Source organism: Ovis aries, chromosome 9 (assembly GCF_016772045.2).
Source record: "Ovis aries strain OAR_USU_Benz2616 breed Rambouillet chromosome 9, ARS-UI_Ramb_v3.0, whole genome shotgun sequence".
NCBI lineage: Eukaryota > Metazoa > Chordata > Mammalia > Artiodactyla > Bovidae > Ovis > Ovis aries.
In genome coordinates this window covers 50,616,173-50,640,901 of record NC_056062.1, presented here as the reverse complement: position 1 = coordinate 50,640,901, position 24,729 = coordinate 50,616,173, and the positions used below count along the sequence as shown (strand labels likewise).

Here is a 24,729-nt window from a genome sequence, read left to right as displayed (position 1 = left end):
CCCCATTCCAGTATTCTTGCCTGGAAAATGCCATGGACAGAGGAACCTGGTGGGCTGCAGTCCACAGGGCAGCGAAGAATAGGACATGACTAAGCGACTGAACATGCACACAAACATGTAACAAAACTGTTTTGAAAAAAAAAATTGCGTTTTTCATTTTCATGCTTCATACCTTATCAGGTGGCTGTCTGCAAAAATTCCTTTAATAATCAGTATCAAATATGTTATTATTTAAGCCACCATTCACTTTAACCAGAAAATTATCTATATTTAAGTAAATCAAGTCAGTAATTTCTATGTTACAAATAAAACATCCTATAACTAAATATTTTTAATAACTGACTTTTGCTTACTTTGCTTACTTTAATTATGACATTAAATGAAAAACACAATCCGATTTCTTAAAAAGATTACAAAATTAGTACTTTCAGTATGCATGTTTATTTTCCAATTAATTTTATTGATCTTACAGGCAGAATAGTATCTTGATCTCGATTACTTTCAACAACACCAAAAAATCTACAGCTCTGGTGTCAAAATCAATAATTACTAAAAATCGAGCAAGCAATTTACAACTGTCTTCAATTAAGGAAAGTGGATCCAAAAGGCATATAACAGCAATAACAATAAAATAGTATTTGTGTTAAGACATAAATAGCCAATGTAAATGTAGTACCTCAGGCATTTTTCTAATTGTGGTATTTACACAAATTTTGGAAATTAAATTGAGTACACTGGCCAGTCTACTAATGATCATGAAAGACAGAATATGTAAAAGTGCCTATTTTGCTAATAGGATATGTTCAGCTCTTTAGCTTGACATTGTGTGGTACAGTTATCCCTTCCAAGCATTACAGATCAATACTACATGTGCCTCAAGCTCTTTTACAGATGAATGATCTGATGAAGATGCCCTCATCTCAGAAACTAAGGTCATTAATGTTTATCTTCCCTTGAAACATTCAGAAGGCTTGCTGAACCCAATCTCAAACTACTGGAGCAACAGCGACACCTAGTGGTCATTATACTCCTAAACAAATATCTTAAAAGTATAAACTTAAGGGTATCCAAGAAATTGCCACAAATGCATCCCCTTTAAATGTGACAGAAGAGCCTATTTCCAATGAAATTTAATCTGAAGATCACAAATTCTTTAATTAACTTTTCTATTGATCAGTAATAATATAAATTGTTAGGAAAAGCCAGCATTGATCTTAAAATCTTCAATCAACAACCCTTTGCCTTTGTAGATTTTTATAAAAATCCAGTTTTGGTTTCTTCATGTCTGGGTTCTTGCTAATTGTAGGATGACATAAAGAACTCTGAAACACTCTGAACTACTGAATGATCAGCTTTGTGGCTCTTTTATGAATACATGGATTGGAATGTCCCAGCAACAAAATTAAACACTCTATACAACAGTGCACTAAGGCTCAAAATCAGGACATTATAAAAGCTGCCAGTCTGTTAATTCTTGTTGGATGGAATTTACACTGGACATTTTATAAATTTTTTGTCAGTAGGGAATATCGAGTTCATCAAGCTTTTCTGAAACAACTGATACACGAATTATAGAATCACTTTACCATCAAAGTCATGGTTTAGTAAGTAGGACTGTTTCCTATTAGTGAAAAAATCAGTACATTCTTTAGCCATTTGCACAGTCGATCTGAGGCAGTCCAAGCAAGCTTCTGCTCTTTGCTGGAACCTTAGCTCTGTTCATTACACATACTTCCCATCAGACCCAACACTGTTCCCCATGTCTTTCTGGCCAACTCCAGAGAAACTCCACCTTCCCGTCACCAGGAAAGATTTTTCCTGAGCACAAACCCCATTGTTGTTGATGGGACATACTGGAATTATCCCTTCCAGATGGACTGAGGCACCCCCCACAGTGCCAAGACATACATGAATGAATGTAGGTGGAATCACTATCTATTGACTTATTTCATCTCCCTGGTATTTTATTGCCAAGGACCAAGACTAGATTTTCTCCCTCCCTGTAACCTTTTAAGGTTCTGCTGAAGACAATAAATAGATGCAAGGCTTAGACAATAGTTTTTGTGTTAACATACCACCAGCCTCTCCACATGAAAAATGAGCCTACTTACCACTCCCAGATCATCAAACTATCCCCTCCCCAGCCACATGCCATGTCAGTGACTACCTGGGACATTCACCAAAATGCCACTTGTGTGCACAAAAGGATAGGAGAGGCTAAGGCTTCCAGTGACTGTTTGCAACAGTCCACAGGACTGACATCTCATAGGTACCTTCAAATTGGGGAACCAAGAAGAAATTTTAGTGCCATTTAAGATTTTCATGTAAATGTTAATCAAGACATGTTCCAGTAGGTATCTCTTGCCCAAATAGATAAGCAGTTAGTTTTATTAATGACTGTGATTTATGTGCATTTAAAATTAACACTAAGGTGAGGTGCTGTAAGTTTAAAACCCAGAGTTTTCTCCAGCCAACTCCCCCCAGTGACTCTCTAGTCCTTTTTCCAAGATCCTCGGTTACACGAGGACGCATGGGCTGTAGCCACAAGCAGCAAATGTAATGTTTACTAAGGGGACAGGCAGCCATGAATAGCATTGGAGGTACATGGAGGTTGCATCCCATTGCCATCATTATATAGATTTCATCTCCCTTTTCCCCCTCCTTTGTCCCTTTGCCTCCCTTATTTCAGCCTAAAGCTGAGAGTATAAAGCATTGCTGTGCCCTTCTGATGTCTGAACACCTAGGGTGAGTAACAAAGATGATTTCTGAATTCTAGGAGAAAATACTGCGAACTATTCACCACTCAACACACCCAGATAGTCACAGATGAAGAGTTATGGGCAATCATAGGTTATCATTACTGTCTGCTCATAATAATAATGTTCTCCCCCCAAATAACCCAGAACTTGAACTAGAATTTTGAATTAAAGGTCTCTCCTCTACCTGTCAGTATTCACCTATCTTGACTTTGTGTATGTTTTAAGGATGAATTAGAAGAGGTTTGCAAATAAGTCCTGTCAGAGTTACCAGCACACAAAAACATCTTTGTTACCGCCTTTTCTCACATAAGCTAGCCAAAGAGTAAAGTCAATTATGCTTTTTACTAGTTGCCCAGGGTCATTCTTCCCTGGACCTGGAAGAGTGGAGAAGGGCCTAGCTGAATGGCTGGATGAATGGCCACCACTAGATCCCACCCACCTAGAAGTAATTTGGTCTCGGTCTAAGCGCTAATATCATGCTGCCAAGTCTCTTTCTGAAAAGCATAAATGCAAAATATCCCATTCCGGCAAGCAAACCAACCACAAGGGTGGTGCCAAGAACCTTTGGGGCCCTTTTCTTGGCCACTCGGAATGCAGTTGGCAGCACTGCAGAGATTAATATATTGTTGACATGTCCCAAAACCTTGTTAAATGTTTTCCTCTTCAAGACACGCTCGTAATAGGTTTCCAGGTTGGGTCGCTTTCCATTTCCCCAGTTTCTCCTCGCAAACCCCAGGAACTTCAGTCGATGCAGTGTAACAGCAAGCGATACGTCCGCCAGAGTGAAGGATTCCCCGCAGAGCCATGGCTGGCGGCCTTCTTCTAATTGGAGAAAGGGACACGGTGGGTTAAGGGCAAGCGCTGTACCAAGAGGGCTTTCCAGGTGGTGCTATTGGGAAAGAACCTGCCTCCCCATGCAGGAGATGTAAGAGACACAGGTTCAGTCCCTGGATTGGGAAGATCCCCTGGAGGAGGGCATAGCAACCCACTCCAGTATTCTTGCCTGGAGAATCCATGGACAAAGAGCCTGGTGAGCTACAGTCCATAGGGTCACAGAGAGTCAGACACGGCTGAGTTACTGAGCACACATCCATGCACTGTACAGACAGACTCTGGTTGGCATCTCTGCTCTTAGTGCTGAGGGCAAGGGTGAGTATAGCAAAAGATGGAGGCCATGGTACATTTTCTTGACAATCACACTCAGCGAGTAATTCTATGCTTAAAAAAAGGAGGAGCAAATGTATCCCAAGCTACGGGACTTCACCTTCCAATGCAGGGAGTGTAGGTTCAATCCCTGGTGGGGAATATATGATCCCACATGCCTCTCAGCCAAAACAAAAATCATAACATAAATCAGAAGTGATATTGTACTGAATTCAATAAAGACTTTAAAAATGGTCCACATCAAAATAATCCATCCCAAAGCTAAGGGACAGTTTCTTGACACCTGACAGGCACCCGGGTCCCTAGGTGCCACTAGAGCTACTTGAGCTTGAAGCCTGTCTATCATGCCTCCAAGCCAACAGAGTTAACAGATATTTCCTCGTGGGTTAAAAAAAATGACACGTGTACTTGAGGAAAATCTATAAGGTTGGGTCTAAAATGTCACTCAGTAGTTGCTGCTTTGTTAATTGTTACTTATTTAAAACAGAAGAAAATCCCTGTTGTGAAGCAAGTTGCAGGTAACATGGTCTTCAACTTTGTGGTCAGTCAGAATAGTGCAAACAGTCCATGTGTCTGCACTTGGGCTTCACCATTAATTCATTTTCACAGGTACGGAAGACGGGTGCTCACCAGCCAGCCTGCACATACTCACAGGCTCACTCCCATGTTATGCTAAGTTGCTTCAGTTGTGTCTGACTCTTCGCAGCACTGTGGAGTGTAGCCCCCACCTCTCCCTGCCCCAGGCTCCTCTGTCCATGGGATTCTCCAGGCAAGAATACTGGAGTGGGTTGCCATGTCCTCCCCCAAGGGATCTTCCTGACCCAGAGACTGAACCCATGTCTCATATGTTCAGTACTGGCAGGTGGGTTCCTAACCACTAGCATCACCTGGGAAGCCCACCCATGTTATACTTTACTTGAATTTGCAATTTTTCCCCCACCTAAGGAAAAAACTAGAGGGAATGTTCTAGCAAGTAGAACACTCCCAAACTAACCACTGTAATTAAAACTTGTGAAACAGGCCAGGTAGGAATCTACCAACCATAACTTAAGTTGTGCAAAAAAAAAATTCTTCACTGGCTGTATTTCATATAAATGCAATTACAACTAGACACCTGGGTTTTGTTGAATTCAGTATTATTGTTGCTATCATAAGTCAAACTGTCCATGAGTACTAACAGTTAAAAGTAGGTTACAGAACGTTCTGGGTGAAATCTAAGAATGTTCCCATAAATACCCCTGGTATACAGAAAAAGACAAAAAGAACACAAATGAGAACCTACCTGGGGTTTCTTCATTTCTTCTTTGCAACTCAGTTTCAACCTGATCCAAGACTTTCTCCAATTCATCAAGAATTTTCTTCAAATATTTGACATTGTCATGGTCAAGGAGCTTTGACTAATTAACAAAAATAACTAAGTAGGTTATTTATGCCTGTAAAAATAATCAGCGTAGAGCAGAGAAGATATAAATTTTTACACAGTGGGAGTCTGTTTATTCTAGACAATGAGAAGAAAACAATAACTAAAGCAGAAGCAAATCTGAGGGGAAATGCCCTGGCTGTGAAATTATCCCAGGGGCCAGACTCACTGTCCACTGGCAACTCCTGTGGGACTGAAGGATCAGAAAGTACAGAGAATATGAGGGGCACAAAGAGACTCCTTTCACTGGGAGGGGAGTTTGGGGGAGAATTGATGCACACATATGTATGGCTGAGTCCCTCTGCTGTTCACCTGAAACTGTCACAACACTGTTTGTTAATCGGCTTTACCCCAGTACAAAATAAAAAGTTTAAAAAAAGAGAGATTCCTTTCACGTCCAATTCAAGAATGGAATTTTTTAAGTTTTTTTCTTTTTTAATCTTTTGGCCACACCTAGCAGCATGTGGGATCTTAGTCCCCCAACCAGGGATGGAGCTCCTAACCTCTACATTGGCAATGCAGAGTCTCAGTCACTGGAGAGCCAGAGAAGTCCTGAAGATGGTTGTGTTGATTTTGTTTTGCTTTGTTGGCCATGGCACGTGGCATCTGGCATGTGGGATCTTCCCTGACCAGGGATTGAACCCATGTCCCCTACATTGGGAGCACAGAGTCAACCACTGGACCACAAAGGAAGTTTAAGAATGGAAACTCAGCAGTCTCCAATGAATAACTGAGGGGTCAGAGCTCTGTGACTTCCCTGGTGGCTCAGTTGGTAAAGAATCTGCCTGCAATGCAGGAGACCCAGGTTCGATCCCTGGGATGGGAAGATCCCCTGGAGGAGGAAATGGCAACCCACCCCCTTATCCTTGCCTGGGAAATCCCACAGACAGAGAAGCCTGGTGGGTTACAATCCATGGGGTTGCAAAGAGCTGGCCATGACTGATGCACGCAAACACACATAACTCAATAGCAAGTAAACAATTCAATTTAAAAATGGGCAGAAGATCTAGATAGACATTTTTCCAAAGATATGCAAAGGCCAATAGGTACATGAAAAGATGCTCAACATTTTTAATCATCAGGGAAAACAAATCAAAACCACAGTAAGATACTACCTCACCTGTTAGGATGGCTATTATCAAAAAGACAGAAACTTCAAGTGTTGACCAGGATGTGGAAAAAAGGGAACCTTTGTGTTCTATTGGTGGAAATGTAACCTGGTACAGCCATGATGGAAAATAGTGTAGAAGTTCCTCAAAAAATTAAAAATAGAACTAATATACAATCCAGCAATTCTACTTCTGGGTATTTAGCCAAAGAAAAACAAAAACATAAATTCTTAATAACGCATATATCTGGATTCTAGAAAAATGGTACTGATGAACCTATTTCCAGGGCAGAAATAGAGACACAGATACAGAGAATAGGCTTGTGGACATAGCAGGTAAGGAGAGGGTGGGATGAATTGAGAGAGTAGCATTGAAACATATACATTATCATATGTGAAATAGACAGCTAATGGGAGGCTACTGCATAGCACAGGGATCTCAACCCAGTGCTCCGTAACAACCTAGAGGGTGAAATGGGGTAGGGGGTGGGAGGAAGGTTCAGGATGGAGGGGATATGTGTATACTTATGGTTGATTCACGCTGTTGTACAGCAGAAACCAACACAACATTGTAAAGCTTTTCCTCCAATCCTATGTTCCCTGCAGTATTATTTACAATAAGCCGAACAACTTCGGTGTTCATCAACAGATGAATGGATTCGTAATAATTGTGATGTGTATATATAGAATGGAATATTTTCCAGCTACAAAAAAGATTAAAAATTTTGCTATTTACAGCAATGTAGTTAAACCTTGAGACAATTATGCTAAGTGAAACAAATCAGACAGAGAACGACAAACACCATATGATCTCTCTTGTTTGTGGAATCTAAAAACAAAACAAACAAACAACTAAGCTCATAGATGCAGAGAATAAACCAGTGGTTGCCAGAGGCAGGAGGTAAGAGGTAGGTGATCAAAATGGGTGAAGGTGATCAAAAGGTAAAAAGGAGAAAACTGAAAGGTGTGAGGGGAAGATATACAGTATTAAAAAAATCACTGATTGCTTTATTGGTATAAAAAGTCATAAACAGAGGTCCAGCTGACTCAAAGTGCAAAACACCCGAAATGACAGATTCCTATGATATTTTATTAACCTGCTTTTACATTTTATAACTTGCCTTGGCAACCAGCATGAGCAATAGCTGCTCCTCAAGCAACTGTCGTTAGGTCTGAATATCAAATCTAATAAAGAACAATTCTTTCTAAAAGCAGAGCATAAGCCAAAGGTAACATGTGCACTGATGGTTTGTGATATTTAATAGAAGATATTCTAAGAAATAGCAATACTTTACAAAAAGTGGACCATTTAACACAAATAGCAGATGTCAGTTGAGGACAGCCTGGTTTACTTACTTTAAGTCGCTTCTGTTTTGCAATGTACGCCTCTTGTAAATCTGGGTTTTCTTCGGCAAGTTTTTTCAGTTCAGACTCCGTGTTACCAATTTGGCCTGATGATGAAATCAGTTTTGAAACAGAGAATTATTTCCTCCCTTCCATATAAGAAACAAGGAGAAGTAAGGAAACTTGATGGTAAGAGCATACGCGCTGAGCGGTCACGCCCTCTCTCTGCCCCAGACTCCCCCATCTCTGTGCCTCAGTTTCCTCACCTTTAAATTGGAGCTATGAGACTATCTGCCTTGCAGGTTGAGGATGAAATAAGAGGCACCTTGGAAAGTGCTTAGAGCCAAGTCCAGCACATCGTGAGTGCCAGCTGTAGAATAGTTGTCCTACTTTTCAGTACCTTTCAAGTCTTCCGTAATAAACTTTTTTTGTGAAGGGAAGGAAAAAGCATTATTTAGAGAAATATTTATTCTGGATGATAGAACTATGGTCAGAATACTTGCTTCAAACCATATGATGGGTATTTATGAGGAGGAGGAGGAGGAACACGAGGAAGGTGAGAGGCCAGGAGAGAAACGAGGAAGATGGAGGGAAGGAGAGCAGGGAACGGGAGCAGACTGAGGAGGAGGGCATCAAAAAGAAAGGAAAGCATCGTAAGAGAACCCTGAAAGCAAGGCATGATGTCATGGGAAGAACATGCTTGGTGGAATTGGAGATCTGAGTGTGAGTGTTCCTGGTCACTCCTCAGTAGACCACGGCCCCTTCCCTTCCCACCCCTGGGCCACAGAGCACACCTCCTGCTCCTCATCCCATACACTGACCCATCCCTATGCTCAGGACAGGAGGAATGAGAGGGCTAGCGGCCACAGCTCAACCTCAGTGGATCGCCAGTCACTGAACTTAGAGGCAGAGTAATGATGAGACAGCCTTCACATAATGAAACAAAACTAAAGGACCAGAAATGTGAACTCCATTGCCCATAACTGCCTGCAGACCCCAGCCTTTCTGATTCCTAGTCTGTCTGTCCCTGTAAACACGTTACATTCCTTACTCTTCCACAGGCCACTCTTCTGAGTTTTATCTATGCTTGGTCCTCAAGGCCAAGAGCTGGAAAATCAGATCCTAAAGACAATAAATGTCCAGCCAAACAGGTGAAGCACAGATTCATCTGCCTGGCACATGGATCGATGTGCAACATGCATGTCCATGAAGCAAACTCAACATTCCCACCCCCGGGGCTTCCTGAGATGTGCTGGGTGTCAAAAATGAATGAAAAGAAATGTGAGGCAGAATTGCAGGTCTTTAAGATCTCTACATACTGCGAATCCTTGTTGTTGCATAAGCTGGGATCATGGAGTCCACAGTTAGCTCAGGATGTAAAATGCAGCCATGTGTATAGGCATCCATGGGCAAAGAGTCAAGTAGTTCTCGATAATGCTGGACCCGTGGGTAATACATGCTTCCTTTATCGGGCATTAATCTGGGTGTTTTTTCTAAAATATACATACAAACACATACACAAACATTGAAGAAAACGTTACAAATGAGACGTTACAACCAAAAGCAAAAAAGAAAAATACCAGCCCCCTCATCATTAACATTTTCAGTATTATATGAAGGGAGGTAAAGGATGATATTTTCCCAGACTCAACATTCAAAACTTGAACTGATGTCCTAGACCAGATTCCAAACCATGATCAGACTTCTCCAACTCGCAAATCACTATTCTCAAGGTCCAGATTTTCATGCCAAATCCTCTGTGAAATCTTCTCCAACCTCCCACAACTACCAACATCTGACTAGATCAAGTGTGCCTTCCTCTGTACACAAAAAATACTTGGTACAAACTCCTTTGTAACCCTTATCACCTTAACTAGTTATTGTATCTTTTTGCCCTATGAACTCCTTCAGGGCAAAGAACATATGATCCAGAGTCCAGCACAGTGCCTCATACATTTCATGTCTGCTTAGTCGCTCAGTCATGTCCAGCTCTTTGTGACCCCATGGACTGTAACCCCCCAGGCTACTCTGTCCATGGGGATTTTCCAGGCTAGAATACTGGAGTGGGTGGCCATCTCCTTCTCCAGGGAATCTTCCCAACCCAAGGATCAAACCCAGGTTTTCCGTGTTGCAGGTGGATTCTTTCCACCAGGGAAGCCCAAGAATACTGGAGTGGGTAGACTATCCCATCTCCAGAGGAATTTCCCAACCCATGATTTGAACCGAGGTCTCATTTTAGGCCATCGGTAAATGTTGGTTAAGTGAATCAAGGCTCATTGTGGAAAGATGATCAGGGACCACACCTTCTGAGGTTCCAGTACATACCAAGAGTGATCCTGTTGATGTATATGGCAGAAACCAACACAATAGTATAAAGCAATTATCCTCCAATTTAAAATATTTTTTTTTTAAAAAAGAGTGATCCTGTTGATGCTATGTGAATGTGAATGGCTAGTCTTCATGGAATTCACTGGGAAATTCTGGTATTTTCTCTCTGGAAAGTGGGTTTCACATAAATCTTCATTTGTTGGTTAAACTCTAGACTATAGACTCCTAAAGGTAGGGATCATGTACTATTCTTTGTTGAATCCCCAGTTGCCTAATATAATGTTTGGCTGATAGCAGGTGTTCAATAAATTTCAATTAATAAATGAATTAATGAATATGTCCCCAAATTGCTAGCTATAGGAATATTTGAGCTGGAGAAGCTCTGGAGCGGTTAATGACAACGCTAACATATAGAGGCTGAGACATTCTCCCAAGAGCCCACAGCTAATTAGAGGCAGAACGAGAACCAAAGTCATGAACTCCTAATGCAGTGCTCTGTTGTATTACATCATCATAACATCTTCAAAGGGTATACTTTTCAGAGACTATCCAAGAAAAATAAAGGTAAACCACATGATCCAGAGGCCAGGGCTAAGTTCCCACTTAGCCCTGGCCTTAGCAGAACCAATTCCCACTTCTAACTCTCAAACTGCCTCTAAAAAAGTACCAAAAAGCTTATTAATCCAATGGTTGAAAAGAACAGCCTCTACTCCATACATTTCTTTTTGCTTATTCACTTATTTAGTGTGGGTTATTTATTTAATGTAGAATCCTTTTGAGCATCCCACACTCATTCATAAGCACTGACAATTCAGAATTGGTTGCAGAGCATTTCAGGCAAGATCTCATCATGCCGGACCAAGAAGAACAAGCTTTTAAAAGCGAATAGGCTATTTCTGACTCTCTAAGAAAAAAAGATGATTACTCCTCAGTGGGCAAGTGTCTAATTCCCTGCTAGCGACTCCAATTCTGAAGTCTGCATTAGAATGACCGACAATCACATGTCAGCTACAAACTGCTCATACACTGTGGGTTTGCCCAACTAGATCACACTTTCTTACTGACCTTTCAGGATCTCAGAATGCCACCAGTACCCCCAATAATGCACAGTAGCCATTCCCATGAGAATAACAGACTGGAGGCTTTCTAAGGTGCTTGAAATTCTGAAGAGTTCTTAACTTTTTGTTTGCCACTGACCTCTAAAATAATGTTCTTAAATGCACAAAATACATAGGATTGCAAAGAAAATTGATTATATTAAAGTATGTTATCAGAGTAAATTTAAATGATAAAATAGTAATATGGGTGTCTTTTATTAACACATTAACAAGATCTAGCAGCAGATCTAATAATTACCATAATTTCAATGTAGTGAGGGGCATAAGTGATATTTTAAGACATCTGCAATAACAATAATGCTATTAATACATCACAGTCATGTGACCACGTGAACAAAGTCATAGGCACTTCTGATACTGCTTTGAATTCTCCCTACACTAGAAATGAAGGAAATGATCCATTTCTTTTGGAAATTAGTGAAAACAAAGATGTAATTTTTTTCCCCTCCAAGATAGTAAATCTCCTGGATTTTATTCACAGAACCACTAGGGGTAACAGTTCACAAAGTATGGTCTGAAAATACCTGGGCTTCCTGAAGACACCCTCAGAGGGTCTACAAATCAAAGCTGTTTTTATAGTAATACTAAGATGTTCATTGCTTTTTCATTCTTAACCTCTCTTAAGTGTACAATGGTATTTTCCAGAGGTTACACAATGTGTAAAAACTCCATCGCTCTGACAGTTAACAGGATATGAGACTTGTATGTTCTTGTATTTTAAACTTTTCTCAATTTTAATTTCTAATTTGATAAGTATTGATAGATAGTCCATATAAACAAAAGCTCTCTCAAATGTCCTCATTAACTTCTGACACAAAGGGGCCTTGAAACCTTAAAGTTTCAGAACCACTGCTCTGGGAGGGTTCAAGAACCACAGGTTAATAACCATGAATGATGCAGCATTTTAAAATGCTTCCCAGGTTGTTAAATTTATGGCTACTGGCTCTGGCTGCTTTGTGGGGCCAGGCTGGGGACTTGACTTCAGAAGAGCATACCACTTCCTTCCTGGAAAGAGAATGAGAGCAGGAAAAATAATGTCTAATTGCTTTCTGGGAAAGGTCCATCTGGCCAAGCCTGCATCCAAATGTTTGAACGCCTGAAAATAATCTTCTACTCAGTGCGCCATGAACTATATAACTATCTCCTAAGACAACTTTGTCAGACAGAGGCTCAGATACCCGCTGAACCCATGTTCTTTTCCAAGCTCACTTTCTCTCTTCAAGGACACCCTGTCCACATGACGATGTACTACCAGCATCTTCCTGACACCAGCAACAAATCAGCAACAGACAGCTGCCTCTGGAAAAAGAGTTTTTTCAAAACACAATTGGGAATTTCCTTTGAGTGACACAGAAAATCTTCTCTCTCATTCTCCTCTTCTTTTATTTTCCTGTCCTTTCATAAAGCACTTTTGTTAAGATATTTAAAAAAGAAAATCTTTCCTGGGTCTATCTTGGTCAGGAGTGAGAAAACAACAGAAGGGTTACAGTGGCAGGAGAGACAGTCAGAGGATTTTAAAGAAACAGCAGTAAAAGAAGTTTCCAGCACTGGGGAGGAGGGTTGCAGTAGTGGAAGCCAGGATTAGTGACTAAGCTGGAAGAACAAACAAATACATTGGCATAAGACCTGACTTTGTAGAAGCACTGAGTAGGGACAAAGGCAAGACTAAATTTAGGCAGCAAATCAGAAACAAGCAGATAGACACAAAGCAGAAAGATACGATACACAAGGAGAGAAAACAAAAGCACAAAATTAGAAATCAGAAAGAAAGGACAAAATCATATTGTAATCCATTTAATTGGGGACATCCGCTCCATATATCCTCAAGTCCCTGTATTGCTGAGTAGACTAAGAATGGCCCTGGGCGATTTTTTTTTTTTAATTACATTCAGTTTCCCCAAGAGCAAACAATAAAAAGAGTTTAGTTTCCCAGGTGGCACTAGTGGTAAGAACCTGCCTGCCAATGCAGGAGACATACATAGGCGATGCAAGTTTGATCCCTGGGTCGGGAAGGTCCCCTGTAGGAGAGCATGGAACCCACTCCAATATTCTTGCCTGGAGAAGCCCATGGACAGAGGAGCCTGGCATCCACTAAAACTGAACAAATCACAGAAAGTTTTTTAAATTACTTTTTGAAACCACTTTTATTGGCATAATCAGGAGTTTTAAAGACTCCTTTTCTTTTCCTTACCATTTACCATATTTTCTCTGCATTCAGTTACACACTTTGAGCTAATCTGCAATTTCAGTAGTGTGCTAAAAATTATGTAATATTACTCAATTATATATGAGAGCCTTTTATTAACAGATATAAAATTATTTATTCTATGACCTTAACAATAATTGCAAAGAGTCAGACACGACTGAGCGACTGAACTGAACAGAACAATAATTGGAAATTCCTTTACATTTATATTATTTAAAGTAACAGTAATTTCAGAATTAATGTTATTTTTTAAATCTGAATTAATTTTCTATTGATAAAACTGTATTTATAAAATAAATTTACATTTCCTAATTGGACTTAATATGTGATCCTGTAATCTATCAGGATACTTGGATTCTTTACAAACCAAATTCTTTTCCTAAGAATATTCAAAATGACATATATGGACATAAGACATGGGATATAATCTTCAGAGAACTGTTATATAACATATTAAGTTACCAAAATTCAATATTTACCATATGACACCCTTGATTCCAGGTTACCGATGAGTTATTTGACAATAATAAATAGTATGCATTCTAGTATTTTGTAGTTATTTAATGCTCACCTTTTTTTTTATTATCTAGTGGCCATGTTAAAGTTCACTAAAGAGATTACAATATACAAAAGCATAAGAATGTGAATATGTAAATTCTGATTACACAGAAAGGTTGAGAAAGGTGTACAGGCCAGCAAGCCATCATTTTTAGTACAGTCTCAGTTGGTAGACTAATGAAAGATACCGACAAATAACAGCAAAAGCGATGCCTGTTGACTACTACACTCTGTTCTGGAGATGAATGGATACACTTAAAGCCTCTCATTACAACCATGGGCAACTACACACCTCATGAAATTCGTAAGTGTTATTCATTCTAATTTGTCAACTTTCCCCAAAGTTCCATCCATAATTGACCAAAATTCTGCATGTTCCATCGAGCTCAAATGTAGTAGGTCACAATTAGCCATGCTCTGGATAGAACCTACACTTCTGAAACAACTCAAGATCACACTTGTCTTTTATTTCATTGTTGGCTGCTGTTGGTAACTTATTAGCAAGCCAGGGCTCCCATCCTTCATTAACGAAGCCGATTTTTCCAAACAAAATTCATATACTACTTTTAGCCTTGTTAAACTTTATCTTAGTTATTGTTCCATGCAAAGCGTTTCATAAGCTACTCATCATTTTAACTATTGCAGTTTACATATCCACAAGTGTAACAGTATTTCTATGCCTTTATTCAAATCATTTATGGAATTGTTGGACTCAAATCAGAGAACAGAAGCCTAAAAGAACACCAGTAGAGATCCCTGTCTAAGTTGATATCTATTTTCAATATTTTATTCATTTTAATCATTCAAAAATATTTATTAAGCTCCCATTAGAGAACATTCACCATACGAGGCACTGGAAATGCAGTTGTTAGTGAAACAGACACTGTCTCTGACTTCACAGTGCATACAGGGTCTGCCAGTAAATGAAATAATGAAAGTGACAGAATTATCATAGGATGAGTGAAATGAGAGAATATAGCTAAATAAGTAACATGGTATAAGAAATTTATAAATGAATATTCTTCAGAATGGTGGTTTACTCATCAGAAAATATGCATTATTCTTATCTAGCCATACGTGCTCCTTCATTCCACAGGGCTATCATATGACACAATCTCAAATGCTCTACCTAAATCAAGCAACGCTATACCAAGAACTATGCCCAGCACACAACAGAGCCACTTTTTAAAGTGTTAGAGACATTCGCCAGTAATGTAAAACTTATGCTGGTTCCTTTTAATCAAGATACTCAAAAATACTGTTTTTAATTTCTGACAACACATTCTAGAACTCTGCCATACTTAAAGAAATATTTTACAGCACTGCTTAAAGCTTAAGCAATTACTTAATGCAAAATAATTTGTAGTACTGCTTCTCAAACTTCTATGTATGTATGAGTCACTTGGGAATCTTATTAAAATATAGATTCTGATTCAAGAGACTTGCAGTAGGGTCTAGAATTCTGCCTTTCTAATAGGCTCCTAGGTGATACCAATGCTGCTGGTCAATGGAAAGAAAGAAAGTAAAAGTGAAGTCGCTCAGTCATGTCCAACTCTTTGCGACCCTGTGGACTGTAGCCCACCAGGCTCCTCTGTCCATGGGATTCTCCAGGCAAGGATACTGGAGTGGGTTGCCATTTCCTTCTCCAGGGGATCTTCCCGACCCAGGGATCAAACCCGGGTCTCTTGCATTGCAGGCAGACTACCCTCTGACCCACCAGGGAAGCTGGTCAAGGGAATACATGTTAAATAACATGTTATCAGTGAATAACATTTGTCTCTCTCTTGTCTGGCACTTTTCCTAACCTCCATGAATTCTTAATAATAAATATAAATTATGTTAATGATCATTGTGATAATGCTTACAAGTTTTTTATTTTAGATAAACTTCATCTAGAAACTAGAGTAGCCTTCATTTATATAAAGTAATTGTTTTCTTACTGCCTTCATATCTACTATAGGTTTTAGTTCCCTTAATCTTAACCTTTGTTTAACCCTTCCCAACTGAATGACTCTTCTCCTTGGGAAACTGCAAAGAGTGAAATAAGAGTTGTTTGGATTGCTTTATCTCTGCAACTGATAAAACTATCACACCTAGTTCCCAAGAGAACAAAAAGAAAAATCAAGTTTCAGACTAAGAGCTAGGATTCTTGATTGTCTGTTTACTCTATCAGTACAACCAGAATTAAGTTCTTAGTTTCCATATTTTCATCTTAATGTTTAGCCCACAATGCCTTCTCCTCTGATTCAACAAATTGTAGTAAGAACTTAGTATTCACCTTGAGCAGGACTCAGAATGCATTCCAGTTTTGCTATGAAATAGTCAAAGAAAAAGAAAAAGCCTAAAGAAAAATTTAATAAAGCCTAATCATCATTAACATGATTATACTATGAAGTAACATTGAACATTACTGAACATCTGAGCAGACACAATGTAAGGAAGAGGAAGCGGAAAAGGCTAGTAATAATAGTTTAAGGGATGCCAAACAAAATATTTAAATATGATTTTCATTTTCTGTATCTTTTTAAAGTTTTTGATGACTTATAGTAGAATTCTTATGCAATTATTTTGTCTTATTCACATTATTATAATCACTTCCCCCAAGAAATACAAATTATTATTTAACAGACTTGTCCATTTCCAAAAAGCTCAAGATTGAGAAAATTTGTCTTAAATCAATTAGCCCCCATTTTCTGTACAGTCCCCAGAATTTAGACTTATAAGGGCTAGCAAATAATGATGGATGGAAAAGAAGTTCATTACACCAAGTTAAACTCCTTGGTTTAGATAGATGGCCAACTCCAATCAAAATCCTAGGGAACTAAACACTTAGATTAAGAATAAGGGTAGCTAAGTCGCTCAGTCGTGTCTGACTCTCTGCGACCCCGTGGACTGTGGCTCACCACGCTCCTCTGTCCATGAGATTCTCCAGGCAAGAATACTGGAGTGGATTGCCATTTCCTTCTCCAGGGATCTTCCTGGCTCAGGGATCAAACCCAGGTCTCCCACATTGCAGGCAGATGCTTTAACCTCTGAGCCACCAGGGAAGTTGCTAATCTAATTCCCTGGGGCAAACCCCATCCCTATTTAGGTCCTATACCTATCTTTCTTCTAAGTACCTCAGACTTTTTTTTCTTTTTTTTGCCTTAAAATTTCCTTTCTCAGCTTCCAGTAATTTGAGGTTATAGTCTGGTTTTATCCTGCCTAATTAACACTCACATAACTGGTAGCAGATGAAGAGTAATTGGATCTTATCATGCAGTTCCTTTTTCAGACGAGTTGTTAGCCTGAAAGCTAAGAGCCCTCTGTTCTGTTCTCAGTTCTGTCGTTGATCAGCTGTATAATCTTGGGCAAATATTAAAGCTACAGTTTACCTGAAAGGCTTGTTATTAAGGAAGAAGCAAAGACAATGTGTAAGCGCCAATGACTATGAGCGACAGTCCATGTAATAGGAAGGTTTGGATTTGAAAGGCTTACATTCCAGCCCATTCTGCTATAAAACAGCTATGTTACTTTAGGCAACCCGTTTCTGTTTCCTTGTGTACAAAATGGGAATAATTAATCTACCATGCCTATCTCAGGTGTTGTTGTTTTTTTTAAAGACTGACTAGAACAGAAATTACAAAATGTCTAACATAGAATAGGCTGTCAATAATACGAATCTGACTTCAAGGCTAATAAATCACCACCACAAACCATACACCTGCAGGGTTTCTTGCAATGAATTTAAAAGGGAAATTCCAACATTAAAATTGGTAGTTTATATGAAATCGTTTCGATGGAGTCACACTGGCTTATACAAATTATGCTATTGACCCATTTTTATTTGTGTGCTTATGGAAATGGAAAAGGTTGTTGGCACTAAACCACCATCATGAAACCAAAGGAAGGAAGGAAGGAGGGGAGGAAGGGAGGATATAGGAAGCAGGGAAGAAGAGAAGGAGGGGAGGAGGGATGGGAGGAAGGAGGGAAGACATATATTTGTGTTGAAAGTAAATCCAAGAAATCACAAATAGCCTTAACATTACCATCCAGGAAAGTCTGTTCAAGATAATCAATGATCTGAGTGGCCTCACAAATAATGTTTTCCCCGTGGATAAGGACGGGCACTTCTCCAGTTGAGTTCAAACGCATAAACCAAGGCTCATTGTGCTCACTCAGGGGCAGACTTACATCATGTTCCTCGCACTTCAATGCCTTTTCAGCAATTACCAAGCGCACCTGGAAGAGTTCACACTGGTTACCAAAACACAGGTAGGCTTTTAATTAAATGACATCCCTGGGTACCAGCAAGCAGCCTTTTTGTGCTTCCCTGAGTTATTAATATTTCAACACTCCTTTCAACTCTATTCCTGGAATTAACAAGTGAGACATATTCTTGCAGCTTAATCTTATAAGTTAGAAAAGATAAGTAATGAGAATGATTCTGGCAATATTCAGTCCACGGTCACCCTCTTCATCACTACTACTTTTCTTTGTGTCCTAAACCTTATGATGGGTCTCCCCATAGTAAGAACCTGAAACAGATACACTAGGCCTGTTGATGAGAGTGCATCAACCAAGAGTAAAAGAAGGAATCCTGGATGCGGCGGTTGCCGGAAGGCGCTTCCCTCTGCCCCACTCTCCAAAGGCCCCGGAGACAAAGCCTCCCTCCCCAACGCCGAAAGTGATGCTTTCTGTCGCATTTCATGAGTGGCAGTGCCTGAGTCACGGCCTTTCCATCTCAGACTGATTCTCCCTGCTCCTCCAGATAAGGCGCTCCCCTGCCCCACAGGGCGCGCCCGCCCGCAGGGGTTGAGGCATTGGAGGTCTAGGTGGGCGGGCTTCCCCGGGCGGCACCAGCGGGAGCTGTCCAGGTGCTGAAACCCGATCCGCGCCGCCCGCCCGGCCGAGGCCTTTACCTTTTGAGAGCTGAAGGAGTGCGTCCAGTGGTACAGAATGAGCTTAACCTCTGCGTCCGACTTGCCTTCCGCCATCAAGGGCGCACCCCCTCTCTGCTCGTCCTGCCTCCGAGCCATTTCGGGGTGCGCGAGCGCGGGAAGGCCTCGCCGGTCGGTCCTTTACTTCCTCCAGCCACACTGCCCTGCAACGAGCCGTTTAGCTTTTCCGGGTGCCACCCGGAGCCGGGAAAGTTGCGTTCGTGCGGATGGACGAACAGATCACTGGGAAGTGTAGTTTCGCCGGCGAGAAAGCTGCGGGGCGAGTCCGCAAAGACCCGGGGCCGGGTCTCTGCGCGTGGAAGTCACCTGGGAGGTGCAATTGGACGTTTTTAAGGGGAAATGAAATATGAGTTCCTGATTATTTAAGATGAGTAATGAAACGTGTTAATTGCAAATTACTCATAGGTTTTGTAGATGGAGTAGAGATGGCTCAGGTACAAAAGCATCCGTTTCCTGAGGCACAGGATTCCTCATGGATAGGCTGTGCCTTTGGTGGAAGGTTGATAGACAAGATTTATGAGTTTTCATTAGAAGATGCTACTATGAGGTCACGTAACAACAACAATAAATCTCATTAACAATGCGAATTAAAAGTCTAGTTGTTAAATACAGAAATTTTTTGTCCATTAAAAAAATTTTTTAATTCATTTTATTTAAGTATTGTTGGTTTACAATGTTGTGTGTGTTTCTGCTGCACAGCAAAGTGATTCAGTCATACGTGTGTGTGTGTGTGTATTCTTGTTCACATTTCTTTCTATTATGGTTTATTACAGGATCAAATATAATTCCCTGTGCTATGCAATAGGATCTTGCTGTCTACCCCTTCTATATACAATAGTTTGCACCTGCTAATTAACACAGAATTTTTAGAGCAGAATTACTTGGGTTTGTTTCCTAGTTTTTCAATTTTCCCAATTTTTGAAGTAGAGATAATTCTATTTTCCCCATAAGGTCTCTGTGAGAATTAAATAACTAAATACAATGTTAAACACTCAAAACAGGCTAGCATATTGTAGACACTAAATATTATGTATAATTTCAGTTGCCTTATAAACATTCTCTATATAACCATGGTCAAAATCATAATTTTATGATAATCTAGTCATTATTATACACTTCTCAAAATTCAGCATAACAGTAAATCAGCAGAATTTCTCTTTTAGGGAATATGTATTAAAATGACCATGAAATGAATGCTTGTTATAATTCATCCAGCAAATATTTATTGAGCATCTACTGTGTTCCAAGCCTTGTACTGGGCACTGGAAATACAAAGATGTATAATTCTTCACACATGGCACCCAAGATAAAAGTCTGGTGGCAGGGACAACAAAATAAATAGATGACCATAGTGGAGATGGGAACTATCAGTCTTAAGAAGAAACACAAGTACTAAGAGAAGTGAAAGGTCTAAAAAAGGCCCCTAGAAGAGACAGAAATCTCACGAGGTCCCTCCTCTCCTTTACAACACTTTATTTGCTGTTCTCTGTAATTACTGTTTAAAGATTTTTATAGTATCTCTTTATACCCTTGCATGCATGCTAAGCTGCTTCAGTCATGTCCGACTCTTTGGGAACCTATGGACTATAGTCTGCCAGGCTCCTCTATGCATGGGGATTCTCCAGCCAAGAATACTGGAGTAGGTTGCCATTTCTTCCTCCAGGGGGATCCCCGACCCAGGATCCAACTCAAGTCTCTTATGCCTCTTGTTGGTAGGCAGGTTGTTTACCACTTGTGCCACCTAGGAAGCCTCTTTTTATAGTGAAAGTCACTCTGTAGCCTGCCAGGCTCCTCTGTCCATGGAATTCTCCAGGCCAGAATACTGTAGTGGATAGCTGTTCTCTTCTCCAGGGGATCTTCCCAACCCAGGGATTGAACCCAGGTCTCCCACATTGCAGGCAGATTCTTTACCATCTGAGCTACCAGGGAAGCCCTTTTATACCCTTAAGTGAATTCAAATGCTATAGCAAAAGTGGTCCTTACCAAATTTGTTTTTTATCCATTCACACTCCAGAGCAGAATAAAAAGCAAAACTGTGACATCAGTCAGAGTGGGGTTTAAACTCCAGCTCCACTCTTACCCTGAACTCTCCTGAGCCTTCACTTCATCATGCGCAAAATGTTAGCATCTAAAAATATGTGAGTGCCATGGCATTTGCTGAGAGACTGTATCAAGAATAACCAAAATGGAGTCCAGCTGCTTGCCACTGAAAAGCCAATAAAGAGGCCAGGTTGGTGGGAAGGAAAGTTAGTTTTATTCTGGATGCTTGCAACACTTGGGGGAGTGGGAAACAGGCCCACCTGTACAAAGGCCAACTTCCTCTCCTCCTCCCACCCCGGACTATCAAGGGGCAAGATCTTTTAGGGGGCAAGAGCTTTTATAGACAGAAGGACAGGGGTGGGGAGGGGTGGCTACATGCCAAAACATCACAGTCATCTCTGATAGTCATCTTGAAATTGGTCATGCAGTGGTCTGACCAACATCATCTTGATTGTTTTAAGTACAGTTAATCTTCAGTTTCAGGGTCAGTTTGTTCCCATTTCCTTGACCAGTTCTCAGAATTGTGGCAGCTTATGTCATGGTTATAGTCTGGCCATCATGTAGTTAATTCCTTCCACCTGGTAGGGGTTTCAGTATGTATAAGACAGCTCCCAGGATATGGCTCATAATATCTATAGCCCTTGAGCAAGAACTAAAGGTCCTTGACTATGCGTAATGGCTAAACTATTATTATTATTTGGTTTCCTTTGACTGTTTTCCTTTGTTTCTACATGTTCTCACTTCTCTGATTAAACTTATTCTTTGGCTCAAGTTATTCCACAGACAAAAGGTAGGCAGAGGACATGGGAGGCAAGGACCATAGGATCCTGCTCCATTTCAAAAGCACTTAGCATGTTGCCTGCAAAACAGCAGTTGCTTCAAAAAGAAATTTGTGGAAAAGCCCCTTCATGATGTTAAGAAGACATCACACTTGCTCTTCTCTCTTTAGGCCTCAAAATGTTTTCACTAGTAAGTGACAGAGCTACAATTCAAACATGACTTTTTGACTACTAGTCAAGTATTTCTTTCTACAACACTATGCTAGCTTTACACCAAGGAAAGAAAGTTGTAGACTTTCAAGCTTTACACAACTGGAGTAGACATTAGAGAAAATATAGCCACTTTCTTGAAAAGCAGTCCACATAGATATATAGATATACACAAGTCTATTAGAACACAAACTACCAACAAATACTACTACTACTATCAAACTACTGCTCACATGCCTTTCCTGAGCATTAGACTTTGAACCTCAGAAGGTCAAAGACTCAGTATTATTCATTTTAGTACCCCCAAGAATCCAAAATAGTGCCTTGTACAGAAAAGATGCTCCCAAACTGTTTATTAATTGAGAAAAAGAGTAGCTAACCGCCGTCACCGATAGCAGCAGTAAACGACAAACAACAGTAATAAAGTGTAGCCTATCTACTGCTCTAAAGATTCTGTGTAAAGGTAATTTCATTCGACAACATTCAGTACTTACAAATCTGGACTGTGGATCATGGCTCAGTATATTGACTGTTTTTTATGTTAACTTTTAAATTTTTCCCGATTTATTCTTGGCTACATGGGGTCTTCATTGCTGCACAAGAGCCTTCTCTAGTTGCAGCGAGCAGGAGCTGCTCTCCGTTGCAGTGTGAGGGCTTCTCACTGCGGCGGCTTCTCTGGCTGTGAGCACAGGCTCCAGGCGCAGGGGCTTCCGGAATCGCAGTGTATGGGCTCCAGAACATGGGCTCGGTTGTTGTGGCGCATGGGCTTAGTTCCCCCTCAGCGTGCGGAATCTTCCCAGACCAGGTATCGAACCATATACCCTGCATTGGCTGGCAGATTCTTAACCACTGGAATACCAGGGAAGTCCTATGTTAATATTTATTGAAATTTGTTATTCATTTAAATATTTCTGAATGATTGAAGTTAAAATGGATTTGATTGGTACTATGAAAAAACAGATCATATGCTCTCTCTGAACCTGAGTCACCTTACCTATAATTATGATGAAAATCTACCAGATATGCTGGATACACAGATCTATTCAGTTTGGACAAATTTCTTGAGCTAAACAATTAATGATTTGTGCACTTTCCTTTATGTCTTATGCTTCAGTCAATTTTAAAATTATCATATAGAACTATTATAGCTGAATGATGTATATATATTTATGCAGTTGTCATTATATAAAGTTCTATTACTGACATTACCTATTTTGACAGGTATTAATTAGGTAATTCATACATATTTGTAAACATTTTTTAATGTATGTTAACTAAGCCAGAGATCTTGAAACCTGACAAACTGAAATACTCCAGGTTTATTTTTTAAAGTACTTTTATGAATGACCACAAGAGGTCTCTATCTTTTTAAGAATAATCAATCCCTTGCCATTTTTTTTTTTCTTGACAAATAAGAAAACTGAAATGGTGATATTCTTCAGAGAATATATATGACTAATTAAGCTAATTCAAAATGAAAATTTCCAAAATTAGGGGAAAAAACCTTTTATACATATGTAAAAAATAGAATATCTCCACTTTCTCCGGATAATAGCTACTAAGCAACCACAATCTATTTTGCCTGCCCTGTCAGAAAACCCCTGCCAGTTTTCTGACCCATGTGAATAGCATAGGATTTGTAATTGATATATTACAATTACAATACGAAAAAGGGGTAGAGGTCCTTATTTAGAAATTGTTTTCAAGAATTTATCTCAAACGTGAACAATTCCTGTTAACTGATATTCTCAAGCATCTACAAAACTAATTATCTAATTGAATGAGATAAAAGATGGGCTCCTCAAAAATACACTGATTTGATCATATAATTGCAATGGTTCCAACTAGTTTACCGACGAAGCTCTCATCAGCTCCTATACTTACTGTGCTTCTCAAAGTATGGTCCCTTGACAAGCAGATCAGTATCATCTGGAAACTTGTTAGAACTGCACATTCTACTCTGAAAGTGGAACCCAGAGTGTTTTTAAAGGCCCTCCAGGCTTTTCTGATGCATGTTAAGTCTGAGTACTACCAGTTTAGTGTATAACTGACGAGCCATCTTAGTTCTCAACCCCCAATTTGCCCCATTGGTAAAATTTGTAGAGCTGAATAGTGCCTGTATGCCAGATACCTTATGGTATCTGGAAGAGAAAAATAATTTGGAACCACTCCTACAAAACAGCCTGGTAAGATCCCAGGAAGCCAAGCCACCAGTTAGAGTTTACAAGTGCAAGATGTCAAGACTCCTTTGCTTTCCCCTCCAAAAATGTAGATTACCCGCTGTGGGCTTCTAGATGAAAGCATCAATGAACTTCGAATAGACCAGACCATCTTCTGAAACTCCAAAATGCTTCCTCTAGCTCTCTTTGCATCCCAGAACAAAGAGTCATAAGTAATACCAAGTGCAACTTACTAATTCAGGAGGATCTCACCATGAGGTTACTGTAAATTTATATTTCATTAGTTTCCTAGTTTCTCAAAGAAACACTACTAATATTAACAATGCACTAAATTCTTTATTTTTCAGTAGAAAATTTGTTTCGAGCTATAATTCTCATGGAAAGGATTTGACAGGTCTGTCTACCCTATCTCACCCACCTCTATTGTGATGAATGGCATACATTTCAGAATAAATGTACATGAACATGGACCAGTATACAGTTAAAGGGCTTCCCTGTTGGTAAAGAACCTGTCTGCCAATACAGGAGATACAAGAGATAATGGTTCAATCCTTGCATCAGGAAGATCCCCTGGA

The 24,729-nt window shown here is 39.9% G+C and overlaps 1 protein-coding gene across 4 annotated transcripts in view; it reads right to left on the bottom strand.

The window, feature by feature from the left end:
- Positions 1 to 422: 422 nt before the first annotated feature.
- GDAP1 (ganglioside induced differentiation associated protein 1) overlaps positions 423 to 24,729 on the bottom strand; it is a 49,831-nt gene continuing 25,524 nt past the window's right edge. The window contains exons 1-6 of one of the 4 annotated variants that reach the window (XM_060393822.1): positions 18,907 to 19,113; positions 18,034 to 18,226; positions 9,115 to 9,288; positions 7,808 to 7,902; positions 5,206 to 5,320; positions 423 to 3,581 (exon numbers count right to left, since the gene is read on the bottom strand). In XM_060393822.1, coding sequence (XP_060249805.1) covers positions 3,199 to 3,581; positions 5,206 to 5,320; positions 7,808 to 7,902; positions 9,115 to 9,288; positions 18,034 to 18,226; positions 18,907 to 19,023 — 1,077 coding nt within the window. In that variant the 5' untranslated portion in view covers positions 19,024 to 19,113 and the 3' untranslated portion in view covers positions 423 to 3,198. Of the gene's footprint in view, positions 3,582 to 5,205; positions 5,321 to 7,807; positions 7,903 to 9,114; positions 9,289 to 18,033; positions 18,229 to 18,906; positions 19,114 to 24,729 lie in introns of those variants that run through there. The other 3 variants (XM_027973064.3, XM_027973068.3, XM_027973066.2) reach the window with 3 other exon arrangements.